We start from the raw sequence: 19,430 nt of genomic DNA on the forward strand, positions 1-19,430 counted from the left end.
TTCAACTATCTGCGACCTGACAGGCAAAACGCAGATAAATGTGAATTTATAGTTAGGGGAGAGGGAGGGAGGTTGCTCTCTGCCTGTTGCTAGCCTGTTGCTGGGGAACTTCAGCCAGCTCGACTTTTGATTGGTGCATCGAACATGCAGCGTCACTGTGATTGGCTCTTGGATTAGGCAGTTGAAAACCCAACGATCTCCGGTGATTTTCGCACTTCGACAACGGCTGGAGGAGAAGGAACCAGAGCAACAGCTCCCTGTCCTTTTGATGGAAGAACTATGAAAAAGGATGCGTGATACAGGCGTGGTGACCGGAGAGGAAGCCCAGAGATTCAGAGGTACCGGTGCTAAACTTAAATTTAAACGGAGTGTCATGTCCGTTGACAAAACGTTAGCGTTAGCATTAGCATTAACATTAGCATGCCTGGCAACACAAAACGGGCCTGTAGCTCGCTCGCTAACGTTGCTAATATTAACGTTACCCAATATAGCTTTGTTAGAAAGTGAGGCAGTGTATGTAGCTCGCCTTTTTTAAGTTTGTCCTGCTCTCAGTATGTCAATTCGTGCTAAAAGTCTAGCCATGGTCAGCTAACGTTAATGTAAAATGGGCTAACGTTAAGGGCTCTATTTAAAAAAAAAAAAAAAAAGTCCGTTATCTGTTAACGGTTATAGCAGCAGCGCGCGAGACAGCTTTGTGGAGTGTGTGTGTGTGTGTGTGAGAGAGAGAGTGAAGTTAGATGCACCTTTTTTTATGACCAATTACCAACGCTCCTTAACCGATGAGGTAAAAACATCGACTTTTTAATTTATTTTTATTTTTTTGCTGTTATAAAACACACCTGCGCTGCAACGGCTGATCAGCGCCAGATGAGTGTGCTCTGTATCAGCTGGAGGTTAGCCTAACAGTTAGATCGTCCAATGTTGAACTGTGTTATTATTTTTGACATGGGCTATAGCTTCTCAAACTGTTGATCTATATGATGGAGGAAACACTGAATGTTATTGAATTTTATTTATCACAGCTAAGACATGCTTTGGGTTAGGGACAAGCTAGAAATATCTCCCTAGTTAAGTTAAATTATCTGAGTTTATCTTGACTGCTTTCCTTGTCAAGTGTGCAGCCATTTCATTTCCCTCTGTTTACTTTTTTCAGATAATGATGCGGATGGTGTAACAGTTGAGTGAGGCCTCGCAGACACCATGGTGCCCATTTCAAGGATCATTGAAAATAGCAGATCAAATTCAGTTAATTCATCAACAATCTCAAGGAGCCAGTTACATCAAGGTGAGTATGTACGTGTGTATGATGCTTTCAGAGCTTTCCTGAGTTATGTTGATAGGTTTTTAAGGAAGCTTTAAATTCAAAAGTTAGAACCTGCAAGAACCAGCCAGAGAAACATGTCCAAAGTCAGTGGTGCACATCAGACAAGTCAGATGTGTATTTCTAAACACACCCCCCCCCCTCTCTCTCAAAACTCTCATAAGGCATCAAGCGTTCGTGGCGAGGACCCATTCTCCATTGAGGCTTACGTGAAGGTCTAGCATAGCCAGTACTGGAAGATGCACCCAGACACTAAGGACACCAACTATGGTAAGTGAAAACGTATCTTAAAGTGATAGATGGGATGCAGACTACAGGGGTGCAAACTTGTCACCTTTCGGTGAAATTCGCGGCGAGGCGAGGCAATGCACCTGTCTCTTTAAGGCGCGTGCACCTTATCTGGATGAAAACAAGTGGTGGCAGCGCTGCTCTTCTGTCCAGCAATACACACCTGAAGCTTCACGTTTCATACAAACTAACGCGACTTATATGTCGCACATGCTACATCAAAACATGCCTGTGCTAAGATTGAATCTGCCCTGTAGCATGGCTGCTATGGGTAAACAAGAAGAAGAATCGCGACCAATTAGCGATTAGCGCGTTTAGCATTTATTAGCACTCCAGCGCGACCTGTGCAGCAGCAGGAGCAGCAGCAGCAGGAGGAGGAGGTGGTTGACTGACTGTGGCAGGACTCCTCTGCCTCTGTTTCACTTCATGTTGCTGGTAAATAATGTGGTTGTAAAAGTAGTAGGCTAAAGTTATATTATTTTGTGTGCACTAAGGGCAGAGCTTTAAGAGACATTTTAGCTTTTATATTTTATAAGATATCATTTTTGTAAGAACCACAATTAATAAATTTAGGTTATATATTTCAGTGAATATCTAATTGTTCTTAGCATTTGTTAGATAACTTTCTTTGCCCAATAAATTAAAACATGTTGGAACTATCAATGTCTCCTCTCTTGCAGCCAGAATCTTACTTTTAACCTCAGACTGTCACAATGATGGATCAGATGTCAGACTGCCTCATTCTTTCAGTTTTAACCTGAATATACAAGACATGATTGATTTTCCCAACGATCAAAGTATACCAAACCGAACCGAAAACCATGACCACAAAACCGTGAACCAAACCGTTTACTTGAACATCTTTTAAATACATATTGCCGCTTAATATGTTTTATGTAGCCTATGGCATTTTTAAGCTTCGTGTGTGTTATTGGACAGAAAGAGTAGCGCTGCCTCGGAGCATAGCCTACGTACAGAAAACACATTACATCAATAAATAAATGTTTCTCCCTTCACATGTTTCAAAACCAAACACAGAGAGACAGATTGTGCAGGTTTAACAGGAGCAAAAGCTGTGCAAACCTGAGTAAATCTGGACCCTAGTCTCATGCTAAAATTGACTGTAAATTCACCTTTAAAGTTGTTTTGTTTTGTTTTTTTATTCCCGGGGGAGCATACCCCCGGACCCCCCCAGGGGGTCGGTATCTTCTCACCTTTTTTACCCCTGATGAGTTTGCACCCCTGAGACTAGAATGTTTATTTGTCATGGCACATAAAAATACAACATAACTCAGTTTTGCAGCTTGAATTATATTCAACAAGATTTGGACCTGCAGTCCCTCGCTTTGTACTGGAGCAAAATCTCCCTCTTTAAGTCTTGAAATGTTCTTGAAATTCCTTTTTCTTGAAAGTCAGACTTTGACTAAAATATGAATATTTTTGTCTTTTTCTTTTCCTCTCCAGGGAAAACCAAAAGACTCTCAGCACTTGGAGTAAACTGCTATCCCTGCAGACCCTTGACTTCATCTCCCTCCAGGGACGCTGGAAGGTTTTTTTAGTGGGGGTCCTGCTGTCTACACCCCACTTCCCGTGTCCCTGTCTCTCTCCCATGTTTGTCTCTTTATGTTCAATATGTTTTAAGGTTTTTACTTGCTTCATGATGGTTTGATGGTTCATGTTCTGAAAAGATGTAATTAAAATCACAAACTGCAACGAGTTGTCACGCCCCATATGTCCTGTTCCCAATTCGGAGGGGAAAATATCCGAATACATACACAATTACACATATGTATAGACATGTCTCTGGTGCCCAGTGTTAGGACTCTGCTATAATTTCTGTTGCAGGAGTAGGTTTCTCAACATTTTTCTAATAGTTTTAGATCCTAATGGGACCAGTTTTCTAATGGTTTTAGCTCCTAATGGAACCAGTAGCTTTCTAATGGTATTACATTCTAATGGGACCAGTAGGTTTCTAATGGTTTTATATCCTAATGGTTCCTAATGGTTTATTTCCTAATGGTTTTATATCCTAATGGTTCCTAATGGTTTTATATCCTAATGGTTCCTAATGGTTTTATATCCTAATGGTTTTCCTAATGGTTCCTAATGGAGGTTCCAATTCCCATTAGACCATTAGGAACCTAATGGTTCCTAATGGTTTTTTCTAATGGTATTCTACCGGATTTTTCAGCAGGGACGCTAACACGGAGCTAACGCTATGCTAACACGGAGCTAACGCTAACACGGCGCTAACGCTAATACAGCCACACACAGGCACAAAGACACAAAGACACAGACATACACACACAGGAATAAAGGTTCCAAAACGCGAAGGTGTGTGTGTGTGTCATGATGTATTACATTATCTTATAAAGACCCATGGTGTGTGTATCTGTGTTAGCATTAGCTCCCCGTTAGCCACAAGCTGAACTTCATCAGTAAACATTTCATGTTTCCATGGTTTCCTCCGACTTTCCGAACTCAAACCAATCACGATTCGTGACATGCATGACGTCATGTGCGGTCTTATCTCGTACTGCCGTAAGGCAGTTTCTCGCGATACTTCTATCCATTGACGAGATTTGTAACACCGAGACGGACGACTGATCTTGCAAGTGCGGTTTTCAGCCAGTGGGGGGGGTGAGCGCATTGGCCTAGACCCCATTCACTTCATAACAGGTCACTCAACCATCACAGTGACTCTGAGCCACAATAATTACAGCCCAAATCCTGCATAGTTCCGCTTTAAAGGGACAACGAGGAGTTTTGGAAAAGCGAAGCGTTTTCACTAGGACTGACCCAAAAAAATTGAAGCTTCAAAGCTTCGAAGCTTCGTTCGTTGCCGTGGAAAATCGATCATGAAGTCCGTGATCGATTGGTTTTTTTTCTTCCTTTTTTCCTTTTTGACACCGGTTCTCATCGGCACTTTTTACATTACAATGAATAGGCTACTTGGCATCCTGGAAACCTGCCTGATTTTGGAGATATGCAGTGTTTGATTAAAATCGATTTTATGTCCGCGAAGCTTCGATTACCAAAATATGATAATCGGGTCAGCCCTAGTTTTCACACTACATTTATTCTTCGACTGGCGCAAGACGGACTCAAGTTTTCATCCATCAAGAATTAAAGTCAGAGGTTCGAAGACGATCAGATACAGTACCGTCGTAGTTCCGACCATAAACGGCAATACGGCGGCGTTATTCTCATGACAGGGTTGCCAACTCTCACGCATCTGGCGTGTGTCACACGCTTTTAGGTCCTGTCTCACGCTCTCACGCCACTCAAACAATTCTCACGCCAAAATCAAGCGATTTGGAAAAAAAAAAAAAAAAAATTAAAGCAAGCTTTGGCACTCATCAATAGGCTCTCTGATTGGTGTGCGCGATGCTTATCCGCGTGTCGATTGGACGGCTGCTCAAGCACAGCACAGTAGGACGGGGAGTTGTCAATCAGCGACCCCCCCCCCACCAACAGCGGCACGGTGCTGAAGCCTGGACCCGACTTGGTCCGAATCCGATGGCCAAAAAAAAGAGGGAGAGAGCGAAGCCCGAGACACAACCTGACCTGACCGAGTTATGTTGTCGGACTGAACGCGGCTCGAACTGACGCCTGCGGTCGGGCTGGTTGGGCCAGTCCGTTGAAAACTATAAAATCAAGATGCAGACTGGGTAGCACAAAAGTACAGCCAGGCAGCTCAGTGCAGAGAGCAGAGGAGAGAGAGACAGCGCAGCAACAGGTGTGTGTGTGTGTGTGTGTGTGTGTGTGTGTGTGTGTGTGTGTGTGTGTGTGTGTGTGTGCGTGTGCGTGTGTGTGTGTGTGTGTGTGTGTGTGTGTGTGTACGTCTGTGTGTACGTGTGTGCGCAACTGCGCATGCATGCACGTGGGCCATACCTGCAAACTCCGAATGGGTGTTTAATATAATGTTTATTACAGAAGAGAAACACACATTTCAGGACCTGACTTGTATCATCAGGCTGTAGTAGAAGACTGAAAATCACAGGACATGTCTGTTCTGTCCTTTCATATATTAATAGGATCAATAGGCTGGTCCAGAGCGATAGATATAACAGAGTGGCGACAGCCTTTGATGTCGCCGCCAGCGCGGTCACGTGGTTCATGTAGCTCCCAATAGTTCCAAACGAGGCTGCCGCTGTCATGTTCTGCTATGGGACAGACAGCACTGAGCTTGCTTTTGGACGGTAAATATTAAAAAATAAACCGTACAAAGGTATATTTACAACTGTTACTGAATTACTGTATGTACATCAATGTCAGTTTTCAAACAAAAGGCAAAATCTTCTTGCTTCAAGGTTTTATTTGTCACTCTAAAGTGAAGATTAGCCTGCCCTACAGTAAAAATGGCATAAGAAGAGGAGTAAAGCCATATATTAAGCGGGAATATATATATTTAAGCATAAAAGATGTTCAATCAAACCCACACAGTTTGAAACAACGTTCAAAACACACACACACAGCCAGTATCACCTAAATATAAAGCCCGCTAGCTTAATGCTAACGTATAATGCAAAACCTCATAGACGGGCTAACAGAAATTAGCATCGATATCGCCATTTTGCGGCAACCGAGCCACAGCAGTAAAGCTGCCAAAACCTGGCTTTAGCGCTGTCAACACGTCACAGTTTTAATATTTTTTTCATGCAAGAAAGTCACCGTTTAATCCGGAGTCTGTGGTCAGTTCATAACGTTTGTTAGGAACTTGCACCGATGTTTGTTCTGGGAGAAGTGCAGAGTCTGTGTGAGCCCCGACCGGGGACCAGGGGCAGCGGCTGTCACAGCAGCAGCAGCCGCTCTACTGAGCTGATCTGCCGGGGCCGACCCTCCGTCCTCCCGTCGGAGAAAACGAGCCAAGTAACGTATCCGCATGCTTTTAGAGGTTTACCGCTGGCTTGTTAAATTATTTTGAAGAGATTAATGTTGGTCTCATTGATGAAATTTAACAACTGTGGCAGTGGCATTAGTTTGTTTGAATGAAAAGTGAGCAGGGCTGCTTCTGGGCTACGGACTGAAATCACCACAGTTACGTAAATAAATAAATGTTTTTCAATGAACCGATCAGTCTAATAATTTTTATTTTGTTAAGTCAACATGGTTACTGTACTTGGGAAAGATTATTACCACTTTATAACTTAAAGTTGGTCGGTATTTCGTCAACATAGCTCAGTAGTTTCTTGCTGTGCAGCCATAGAAACAGACGTGGTCCAGCGCCGCGGGAGGAATGTTTGGAACTATTGAGGGCTCCATGACCCGGAAGTCGGCCCGCCATTTTTTACAACGGAGTCCTATGGGAGTGTCGCCACTCTGTTATATCTATCGCTCTGGGCTGGTCCAGGCCAAAAGCCACAGCTCCCCACTAGACCAGTTTCATACACTCCAGCCATACAATGATAGGAACCACCGATCTGCTTTTTTTCCCCTGTTATCTGAAGCAAATGTTGTGTTTTCCCTTTATTTTCTTCTCAGAGTACACCAGAATGCTTCAAATACATGTTAAAATCACAATTTTTTCCTGGGGGGGTGCCCCCAGACCCCCCTAGAGGGATATATTTTGTCACCTATTACACCTCTAGCCTACTCAGTTTGCAGGTATAATGTGTGTGTGTGTGTGTGTGTGAGAGAGAGAGAGACAGAGAGAAAAACTACAATAAACATAACTATTATTATTATTATTATTATTATTATTATTATTATTATTATTATTATAGACAGCCCCCCCCCCCCGCGCTAACAGACCAACAGAATCTCACTCCAGCCCAGGACCAAAAGTTGGCAACCCTGCTCATGAGTGTCTGCGAAACCGAAAGTAAAGAAACGCTGGTCGGCTCGACCAGCATTTCCACCACCACTAATAATAACAAAATAACGATAGAGACAAAACGATATATTTATCGAAAATGGAGCCATTAACAACGAAAAAGAAACTCCTCGTTGTCCCTTTAACTAATGCTTAATAGTAGCCTAGAAATCTAGACGCACCCTAGCGGCAGCAAATATATTTGCTCCGTAGGTGGGTCTAGAAACGAGCCATAGGAACTTTTTGAGTCTCGAACACCGATTGTGTTCACCAATCACAGCACTCTATCTGTCTCTGAGAGTCGTTGGGCGGGCTTAATGCGATGGCGGGATACATTTTAATTGGCTTGTCAGGCTAACGTCATCCTGCTCTTTGATCTGATTAGTCATAGCGCTACCCTATTGGTGCAGAGGCAGTTTGAAAGACAGCCTTCATCCTGCCCCCTGGATTGAGCCGAGGTCTACCGGTCGTTTCCAGACTAGACATTTTAGTGATATAGTCTGGCTTGTCAGGCTAGCTTAATAGTGTATACTTATTATAAAGTGTTACCCAGAACTATGTGTACAAACAACGTGCTGTTGTCGTAAATCTGCATACTACTTCTCCCTTCACTGCTGCTGCTGTCAGTGCTGTGACCCGTGTCACATGAACAAACATGTCGTGTGTATGCACAGCTACGCACACCCTGACAACAGGCGCCAACCAATCAGACAGACAGAACAACACTAATTATGTCAGAGAGTAAGAGAAGCGCCATGTGGACCTATTTTACAAATGTCAGTGAAAATGTTGTGGACGTCAATATTTGCAAGAATATGAGCGAGAAAGCTGTTCGCTATTGTGGAAACATCACAAATGTATTCAAATAGGTACATGAAAAATCACGACAAAGAAAAACAAAACTTCAACAAAAAAAACCCCAAGCCCAGAGACAAAGCAGCCTAGCAGAGTCGAAAAAGTATCAGCAGCAGGATACTGGTCCTGAATTTAGTTGGTATTGGATCAATTCCAGATTATGAAGTATCGCACAACCCTATGTCCAACATCAAAGGAGAGTATCTGCACACTTGGATCAGATGCAACTTGCATCTGATCCAAGTGTGCAGATACTCTCCTTTCTTGTACACTAATTCATTGTTTTCTGGCACCTTGGCATACGCTAGTCGTGGGTGTGGTGATCTACTCCAAATACTCAGTATATCCACATGTAAGGAAATTACTAAGGACAAGACAATAGCCAACTTCTGTTTCTGAAACATTGACTACTTACACGTCCACAAGAATGACCATATCTTTAGGGGATGAGGCTCCCTGGATGTACCTGTGACAAAGGGAAAGAGAGGAGAGACGGTGTCAGCCCAGAGAATGGACTGCAGAAGTGAAAAGACAAAATAAAGACACAGAGCAGCGGCTCACTGTACCAGGGTCTCCTCCTGACATCATACAGGTCGATCTTATCAGGGGCTTTCCACGGTGTCGCTGCGAGAGAGAAGAAAATGTTTCCCTCATGCCATTTATATCAATTTGAATTAGACTTCACGTAGACACTTAGGTCACTCTTCATAGTATCTCTCCATTGAAACCTGCCTGGATAGTAGCGGGTCACTCCCGTCGCACTACCGAACGCCTGCCACAGCAGTGACGGATCCTCCCGGCTGTTCTCCATGAAGACTTTCTCCAGCGCCTGTGTCCAGTTCAGCTCATTCAGGATGACTGGAGCTGAAGGGACACACATGACAGACATTAACAATAAAAACCAAGCGTGTCATATCATCACAAGCTGCAGTGAGATATACAGTATAAGGACACACGAAGAGATCCACTTGCCTCCTTTGTAAATATCTGTAGGGATCTGAACAGCTGTGTATGAATAGTTGACGTTGTTTTTGAAGTTTGCATCATAAACAAACTCCAGCTTGATATGTGAAGGGTTTTCCACTTCTCCTTCTCCATCCATGGAATACTGCAGGATAACAAGAGAGACCAGCTCACATGGATTCCATTGCCTTAAAATACCCTTTGCCTATTAAAAATACATTTCAATCAAACATTTTAATAACATTAATAACATTTAAAAAATCTTCCTTCTGCCGGAAAATCTAAATGAGCATAAAGAAGCAGAGGAATCAGGTTATTTGTCCCTTACTCACATAATCCAGCTCAGCCTTGGAGTCATAATAAGCCATGTCCAGCTCCTGGAGGAAAACAGACACAGATATGACAACCATGAAACAATATGAGGACATATAATCACTCATATGTAGGTCACTTCACCTACTAGTCACACAAGTTTATTTGGATTGATTATTATAACAGTCTTCTCTATCAATCCCCAAATCTACATTTGTTTTACTTGTTTCATTTCCAATATGGACATACTACAACTTTGCAACCAGGCTTAATACATATGAAGATGTATTGAAATTAATTGTTGTTAGTCTATGATGGATTAAAGGAATGTGGAGGTTTTGCCTGGAAAAATCCAATTACGAAATGCATTTTATATTGATTTTTACGGATGTCAAATGTGACAGTTCATCAAAGGACAGTGATCCAATCAGTCAAATCTGTAACCAGGAAGTAGTGGATTAAAACAGCATCAAGTCCAGAAATAACAGCAGAAAATTGCTGCAGTGTGGAAACAAACCTTTGCTCAAACGTTTCTGACTTTATATTGGTCAAAGTTAAGAGTTAAAACAATTTGAAAGACTGACACAAGACCCGAAACAACCAGTGACCCCGAGATGCAACTTAGAGCACCAATAAATAAAAAATGCTAATAGAATAGAAATTTTGCGATATAATTTTAATCTGACTAATATGTAAATTCATGCTTCTAGAATGAGCAATTGGCTTATTCAATTTTTCACAACAAAATGTTTTATTTTACAGACCACATATTACTCATCAGCTTCAAGTTCTGCAGCAATTCCATGCTGTCTTAAAGGGATAGTTCAGTTTTTTTGAAGTGTGGCTGTATAAAATACAAATGACTCCTAAGTATAAAATGTGCAGTAGACAGCTCTCTGCTCTCCTCCAGTTAGCCATACCAGCTCATGGTGCTGGACAGAGATAAAGGAGATAAACGGCGGTAAATGTAACCAAACTAACAGTGTGTTTTGCTGCCTAGTAGCCTAGAAGAAGTCCCAAGAAAGTCCCAAGAAAATAATAATAAAACCAGTGTAAGTGTACGCTCTATGCAAATTTATTAAGGTGGATCAACCGGTTGGAAAAATACAATTTTATCTGGAACTAACCAACTTACTCAGAGTTCCTCTGCGCAGACAGGCTGCACAACGCACTCTACCACTCTTGCTTATCAGCTGTTCGGGTCAGACTCTTTCTTTCGCAGTTTGTGGAAGAGGCGGAGTAATGCCAGCTGATGCACTGTAAATAATTTGTATATAGCGTACACTTAAACTAGTGTATTATTTTGAAATGGGACTTCTTGTAGCCAGCAAACATGCACTGTTAGTTTGAGGCTGTTCACAGCTGTTTATCTCCTGTACCTCTGTCCAGCACCATGAGCTGGTATGGCTAACAGGAGGACATGCTGCTATACAGCATAATAGTATTAAACTGAGGAGCCATTTGTATCTCATACAACCTCACTTCAACTATCCCTTCAATATGCTAATTGATAGAAAAGGTGCTCCAAAGTCTAATCATCCACCCGTCACTGCAAGTCTGAAGTTTCTACTGTGAGGAGTAACAGATGCCAGTGTGATGACATAATGTCCCGTGTGCAATGTACCATGGTGACATAAGAACATAATGATTCAAAATAGCAGAAAGCAGCAAATCGCCCCATTTGCAAAGCTGTAAGCACCAAATGTTTGCCATTGTTTTCTACTCCACACTGTCACATTATGATTCAGTAGACAGGCTGCAGGGCGCAGGCAGAGCAGCGCCATCTGTTAGTCTTAGTTTTTGTAGAGATTCAACATACTTCAGAACAAGCGTGACATCTATTCAAAGGCTGAAATGTTTCTATTTCTGGCCCGGTCTGATTATGAAATCATATCTCCAAAGAGGACCTTAACCTACATTACAATTCAAACAAACATGACAACTCTCCCCTCTGTCTGCTGTTTGACTTTTTGCCGTTACTCAAACAGATCTGGGTCCTGGCTCTCAGCAGACTACAGCTCCGACACATGCAGACATTATCAGCCAATGCTCCGTATCAGTCAGTCCAGAGACGTGACATTTCTAATCCTGCCTGAGAATTTCTCTTGAGAACTCACGTTTCTTTAGATCTGAGCCCGTGAGAACCGCTCCAGTCTTCTGACAAACGTTTCAACTGTTTTAACATGATGACATGTATTGCTTTATTCTGCAAGAGATGTTTTAACTGAGAGTTCATTCTTACCCTGAGAAGCAGCAATTGACAAAACAATCTAATTGTAATCATCATGTTCTGATTTGGTTTCTAATTGAGGTATGTCATGTGGAGACACATTGAAAAAGTACATAGAAAAGAATTAAAACCAACAGATCACAGCATGATCAACAGTGAGATGAAGAAAGAATATGATAAAACATGAAAAACCACAAGTGTACTCCTCTAAAATGAGAGAGAGGGGAGTGGTGGGGGGCTGCAGTGCCTTAGAGAGGGATGTGAGAGGCCGTGTGAGAGGATGAGGTTAACCTTGTCTCATTTTGTCGGGTGTGTGAGGTAGACCGAGTGGAAAAGTGGAATGCCAGTGTGCGTAGGACTCAAACGGAACCGCAAGGCTGAGTGCACTCAGTCATCTGTTACACCCTGTCCGTCGCTGAGGGGGCTGCTCAGCTGACTGCTGGAAATGTTCCGTCAGTCTCAGGTCGTCGCCTTCACAGCCACAGCGCTCACAGACAACGCCATCTGCTCTGAATGTGCATCCGAAGTTACAGAATATGATCTATGTCTTTATTCTAAAATTATTCTACTACAGAATTTGGTAAGAAAATTAAAGTGGACATATTATGGAAATATCACATTTGAAGGCTCTTTAACATATATTTGGGTGTTTGTCTTGCCTTCCCGCCCCCAAAATGTGAGAATTGACAAAAAGATCTGTAATTTTCAGGCTCCTAGATTGAAATCCAGTGTTGCTTTTAACTACTTTCAGTGTTAATTACATCCTGTCTATCTATCTATTTCTTTTGGCTTCTAGCTCCAGTGTTTTCCTCATGGGGGGGCCTCCACAGCGGGAGCTGAGCCTGGACTGCCAAGAGGGGCACTGCACCTTGGCTTAACGGCCGCGGTGTGGTCTCCACTGTCTGTTCGGGTCAGGGTGCTCCCTGTGGCACCACCCCTTGTGGTTTTATTTAACCTTTATTTAACCAGGCGAGCAAATTAAGAACAAAATTCTTATTTTCAAGTGCAGCCTGAAGGGGAAGGGGGAGGGGAGTGCTAATGGTCTTGGCCTGGGATACTTCCCGGTGTGGACCGCTCTGCCTTCCTCACCCTGATCCTCAGTGCCCAGCCAGATCTCAAAAAGCTTGTGTTCACAGCTGTGTGTGCATGCCTGAGTGATTGTGTGTATATGTGCACGTGCGATGGGAGGGGTCAGGTAAATGTTGTATATGTATGAAGTGATATATATATAAATAAAGTTTGAAGTTTGAAGTCTATGCACAGTTCTCAGGTCTTACCTTGATCCCATCCTGCCACAGATGCTCTCTCTGGAGCCGCTCTGCTTCACTGGCTAACCTCTAAATGTTCAACAGAGAGAATCATTAGAGGGGACAGATTACTGAGAGGAACCCACAGAGTATTACAGTGTCACTACTGGGACAGACCTGGGTTTACTTACTGCTATTTACATTTCACATTCTCTGCATTTAATCTGATTTTTTTGTAGTGCTGCTCTGACAACATGAGGAGAGCTGTCCTCCTGACAGTGTAAAGTTGTTGCTTCTGTACTGCAGACCCTGTATCCACTCAGTTTAGAACTGAGTGGAGTTGCATCTGTTTGTGCGAGGAAATAACGATAAGAAGCAGCATGAATTGCTGTAAATGGATGTTTAAATTCACCAAACTTTAAATGTGAGTATTGCAAGAAAGTTGAAAGTTGCTTTGTCAGCAAACTCATCCAGAGCTTCCCAAAGAGCAAACTATTCAAATTCTGATCATCACTGAATAGATCTCCTACAGAGCAGAAGCTCTTTCCCAATGTTTTTGTGCCAAAAAATAAAATAATGTATAAATGTACAGGTAATCTGTCACTGTTATTGAATGGAATTATTCAAACTTTATCACTCCATGCTACAATTCAGTCGAGAGAAATCCCCTCACTCGCATTAAAGAAGCATTATAAAATAAGCAGCACATCCAGTAGAACAGCACAGTCACATTAATACAACACAGTTTCATATTCATCAGGAAAAAAATACAGTATACGTATATACTTACATCAAGGGCTTTGCGCTTCTTAGCCAGCAGCTTCTCTATATCCGAGGCCACCTTCTCCACAATCTTCCGGGGCTGATTCTTCACCAGACTGAATCGTCTTCTTTCTTCATTGTATATCTGAACATTTTTAATGGACAGTGTCATAAGAAGCATAAGAGCAATAACAGCTGCACAGGCATTCTGTTTCTGCTGACCTCATGTTTTTCTATTGATAAATTGTAACCTATGACTTTTATTGTCTACGCTGACTTGGCACAAAGCTGCGTGGCCATTAATGCTGCTGAACGTTACGGGCAGCGGTTGAGCGATGTTATTTGGTACTGTAGGTCTGCGTTTTGTAAAAAAAAAAAAAAAATGAAAGCAAGAGGCACTTGAGTGGAAGATGTGATGAATTGCAGCCTCTCAGAGAGCGCTCCTGAATTAGACACAGACCTTGTTATTCCAGGCTCATGAATTTGCAAAAGCAAATCCTTTTTATATTTAAATACCAACACAGGGGAACAGTGGGTTGTTGTGTTTGTATGTTCAAATCTAAATATGGCTCCTTTCATGTAACCTATCCACACACAATGTCAGTTGTCTTTGGATTTGTCGTCACTGAGTTTAATTCCTAAATGACACTGACACCGTGTGGCAGACATTCTTCTGGCCATAATGTAAAAGTATTGAAGTGAAGGTAATCTTCTTCAACTCTTTAACAAAAAAGGATAAACTGCTCAAAAAGATGAGATAATGATGCCGGAATGTGGTCCAACTAAAAATCTTGTTGCTGCCTGGTTGAAATGTAGAACCCTGTGACATTATTTAATATGAGGAGGTTAATTGCACTTTAGATTGAGCTCTATTTAATGTTCCAATGAAGGTAAAAACTGAATAGATAACAATTTTTTCTGTCTATATTAAAACCCATTTGAATGTATTCATCCGACTACACTCCATGGCTGCGACAAAACACTCCATGTCCTTGGGTCTAAAGCTTCCTGCAAACTGAAAGAGCCAGATTCACCCAGATGATGTTGTTACTGCGCTTCTCCAGACAGCCTGGAGTTCAATTAGACCACACATGGAAACACATCACAGTTAGCTTCAGAGGACCTGAAATATGGCTAATCAAATTATTCCTCATGATGCCTTACACCAGAGAGCTTTAAGATGATCAGGAGACATCTGGGATAGACACCACAGTGAAAGCAGATAAAGCTGCATGAGGTAAATGTCTGTAAGATTTTGGTTACAGACCTGTTTTTCTCACTCCAACTTCAAAACGCAGAATAAATAACATAAGTATACAATCCAAGAAGCAGAAGAACTACAAGAACATTATTGAGTACTTAGGAATCTGAACAATATTTGACTTGGAGCATTAAAACACGATATGTGGCTCTAAATGGCTTTTAATAGATGGTCCTCTCTGAGAATAAGGACAACTCCATGTTACTGCATCATTTTCATTATAACAGTATATTGAACAGCTCTGTCAAATACTGAAGAGCTCTGTCAGAGTTCATGCTTTTATCCAACTGTGTATATAACAGTATATACAGAATAACAGTCAAAATATTGACTGAATTTTCTGGAGGTGCAAATTATGTGTTTGACAGATCATGTACTTTTTTTTCCAGACACCATTTATCACAATCAGGAGGACAAAGCAATAATTTAAAAGAAAATTCTCTGTACGAAATGTGAAATAAATAAATAAATGAAAGGCTGTGTATCTTGTGTGTTGTAGCCCATCGTGTCAGAGAGAAGATGGAGACAGGACAGGAGTGGAGACAGTGACCTGGATAAATACATTTGGCAAACCTGCATGTGCAAGCAAAGCATGTGACAGCCCTCAACCTAAAAATGGGCTTCACATATTGAACTTGAACACATCCCTCAAGTCGTGTACTGACCAGATGCTTTCCTGGCCCACGCTGCACAGATGGGAACAGGCAGTAATGAACAGTGTGTTTCTGTGAACTGTGCATGAAGGACAAAAAAAATGGCACATGAATAGATAAATGGAGAAATAAATACATACACAAATAAAAAGGATGAAAATGAATGTATGTCTCTGAATGCATGATTTTGTTGTATTTGCATCCTGTCTGTTTCAGTCCTGTATCTGTTTGTTTCTCTCCAGCTGTCTGTGCTCACATAGACAGTTTTAATACAGCTGAATTTCCATTAAAGCTGTTTACAGGGCAGCGGCAGTAGCTTCATCAAGTCGATCGCACTGTTAGAACCAGTCTGTCTTTAGAACGAGCTCCAAGCAAACACATATAGATAAAGACAAATATTTAAATGAGGAAATGTAAAAACCTAGAATAAATACTGTTATGTAGAGATACAGTACAGAAGGTGATTCATACATTTAACAATGCTTAAATAAATACCTTTTTTTAATGTTACTGTTTTTGTTTTGCTTGTGCCATTTTTGTCCTTAATATAACATATTGTCAAACTTCTGACAATATAACCTTTACAAGGACAAAAGCATGTCTTTGCCTCCTTTCTTTGTATCCATCAAATTCCAAAAGTTGACAGTGGCAACACAATTTCCTGCATGTAAGACATTGTTTTAGTGCATAGAAGAACTAATAATAAAGAAGATCTAAAATATTCTATCTTTTCACAGAATTAGGAAATGTGATAAGGAAATGTCCTTGTATTTTGTTATTTGAATTGTTTTAACAACTGTTAAATTGTTATTAAAATGTGGTCCATAACATTTATGTCACCTTCAGGAGCTGTAATATTTTTCAACATCCCTTCACTTTTCTTCCAGCAAAACCTTTAGGTCAAAAACACATTTTGCCCAAGTCTCAGGTTTATGTCTGAAGTCCTGATGTTCCCACAGCACACACTGGGAACCTGGACAGGATGTTCCTGCTCTGTATTCACTTACTATGACATGGACTGTGTGAACTAACTGTCATGTAGCTCAGGTTAGGGTCAGAGGTCAAGGCTATCATCACAAAATGAAAAACAAGATGATGTTCATGAAATATTTTCACTTTAAACTGGTCCAACTTGCGCCAAACACAAGAGGTAGTTTGACACCAACGCACACTCATGCTGACAGATTAAACATCCACCCGATTGGGCGGCATGAATGGATTTCAGTAGCCCTCACATGGGGAGCCTGGGTGCTAACATACTGACATTTCATTAAAAATTCCAGGTGCTTCCTGGTCAAGAGAAGATGGCTCCGAGCGCTGCAGGCTGGGCAGAACAATTTCTTACCAGAACCAGAGCGGTTTTAGGAGCACGGACGGATTAATGAGGATAGAATGAACGAGTGAGTCGCACATCGAGGCATTACTGCAGGTTGCAGGCCGACCATCTGCTCTGCTGTGACACAAACAGAGAGGACACGTGCCGCCGCTCTCTGCTGAGGGAACGCCCCCACACATCTTTTCCAGAGCACGGCTCTCTTGCCCCCTGCAGACCATCTTTGCTCCTGATTTTTTGGCATTTGCCTTTTCAGGGACAACCCTTACTCCAGGCCACCTGTTACAGTGAAGATGTGAAATAACCCTGATCATTTGTTGGATTCTTATTGTTAATGCATTATTCCTATTACTGTGAGAGAAAGCAGGAACTGCACTTTATAGTTGGATGAATCTACATGTTCTCAGTACATTTGGTGGAAAGGTTTTATTTTGCGGTTCAACTTTTCTGTTTCTTCAACAAAGATCAGTTCGGTTCAGACTTTGGAGTTTAATTATTTTAGAGATGTAACTTATTTAATTAATTATTTTGTTAGTTCTATTTTGTAATCAACAGTATTTTTGTCTATTAAAGAAATAAGTGCAGTCAACAGTCAGACGCAATTTCTCCTAAAATTTCAGTTGATTTTTGTTGATTCAGATTTCTCTTCCCTCTCCTCTTTTACTCAAACAAATCAAAAACTGAATATTTTATTATTTCTGTCCAGCTTTGAGTTGCAAATTCCTATAATAAAGGTAAACTGAATTTCTTTTGTGTAACAGTATTAAAAAGTGGTTGAAAATAGTCACTATTTTTAAATGCATTTTGCCTTGTGAAAACAACAGTGTGCAGCTGTTTTGACCTGTGACCTGATTTGAAAGATTTACACCCTCAGTTGGAACCGGAGAACTGAGAGCCGAGAGCCACAGACAGGCTGAGGAGACACAGACCAACAAGTTTGTGCTGGTTTTTCTCTTATTGTTAGGTTTATTGACAATTTGAAAAATAGAGAACATAAAAAGCCTTATCCTTCTAATACTTTCATCAGAAACATCTCTTTGTAAGCATGCGCTGTTAGAAATCCAGTAACTGAGACTGTGTAACCACAAAAGAACCATGATTCTTATATATGAGGAATGGCAGTTTTGAAATCAGGTTACTTCAGAGCATTGGGAGTTGGATTGTCTTACTGTATGTAATGTAAAACTTAACACATAAATGCATCAGATGTGGATATGTAATGACTGACTGAGAGCTCCATGACAGATACCTGCCCTGTGACAGATGACCTGTTCTACCATTAACACATAACTCTGGTATCACATGATCAGCTTCCAAAGAATCAATATTGATGAATGTTCGAGTTATCAAACGCACAACTTCGTGCAACATAACACCAGATATTCTAAATCAGCCAGTGCTGGCGTGCGTTCAGGCATCTTTCTTCAAAGGAATCCTACAGTGTTTTCAAGATTGATAATTACTGCAAACAATAGGAGTGCCAGCAAAGTCTGGCAACAACACCTAAAAAGCAGAGCACACATTCTGCTAATCTGCATAATACAAAAGGTATAAGGAAGAGTTTTATGTCTGTCCTGGGAAAACAACAACATGATGTTACCGGCTCTTCACTACTCTGCAGCGTGTCCCAGAAAATCGAGGAAGAAGAAACAAAGTGTTTTCTGAAAGACAGATTCTGATTGTTTTCTTGTTGTTTGAACCTGTTTATCCTTAAACTTAATGGATTTACAGCTACTTTGCCTATTGACCTCTCTGCTCAGTGCTTTTGTAATTAAGCTTTTGCAGCACTACGATGAGAAAGACCAGTATTCTATTTCAAAAAGAGACAGAGACAGAGAGAGAGAGCTACACACTCACCCCTTTCAACTGCTGAGCTCCAGTGATTTGCTGAAAGACTCTCTCAATCTCCTGCTCGATGCGTCTGGCCCAGTGCATTATCCTGTGGAGAAACATCACAGGCCGATTGTCACACAACATTCACAAATAAAAAAGATGTGTGTCAGTGTGTGTGTGTGTGTGTGTGTGTGTGTGTGTTCACATAAGCATACAGTGATGGTTTAGGTAAAAAAGCTTTTAGCAATGTAAGGATCAAACAAATTATGAAAATGTGCTTTGTAACTAAAAACTCATTATTGCCTTCAAAGAGACAACAATACTCTGCAAATGACTTCTTTTGGTTCTCATTAAAATACACTAAATAAAAAAATATTGTTTTTAAATGTACTGAATGAATGCAGGTGTGTTTCTACAGTGAAACCTACACCATACTGTACAAAAGGCTCCAGTGATCCTTTAACCGTCAACAGAATCAGCCCACAACCTTTGAAGATATCACACATTCCAATTGTATAGTACAATACAGTATCAAACCCTGTATCCATAGTTTTCTG

The 19,430-nt window shown here is 41.3% G+C and overlaps 1 protein-coding gene across 1 annotated transcript in view; it reads right to left on the reverse strand.

Moving 5' to 3' along the window:
* cacna2d2b (calcium channel, voltage-dependent, alpha 2/delta subunit 2b) overlaps window positions 1–19,430 on the reverse strand; it is a 53,408-nt gene that overhangs the window by 19,553 nt on the left and 14,425 nt on the right. Inside the window, exons 2-9 of the mRNA XM_085777334.1 lie at window positions 18,898–18,979; window positions 13,822–13,938; window positions 13,062–13,121; window positions 9,575–9,619; window positions 9,252–9,387; window positions 9,012–9,143; window positions 8,846–8,903; window positions 8,695–8,745 (exon numbers count right to left, since the gene is read on the reverse strand). Of these exons, the coding sequence (XP_085633460.1) occupies window positions 8,695–8,745; window positions 8,846–8,903; window positions 9,012–9,143; window positions 9,252–9,387; window positions 9,575–9,619; window positions 13,062–13,121; window positions 13,822–13,938; window positions 18,898–18,979 (681 nt within the window). The remainder of the gene's footprint in view (window positions 1–8,694; window positions 8,746–8,845; window positions 8,904–9,011; window positions 9,144–9,251; window positions 9,388–9,574; window positions 9,620–13,061; window positions 13,122–13,821; window positions 13,939–18,897; window positions 18,980–19,430) is intronic.

The sequence above is a fragment of the Trachurus japonicus genome, chromosome 5 (assembly GCF_045865225.1).
Source record: "Trachurus japonicus isolate A0001 chromosome 5, Traja_1.0".
Lineage (NCBI taxonomy): Eukaryota > Metazoa > Chordata > Actinopteri > Carangiformes > Carangidae > Trachurus > Trachurus japonicus.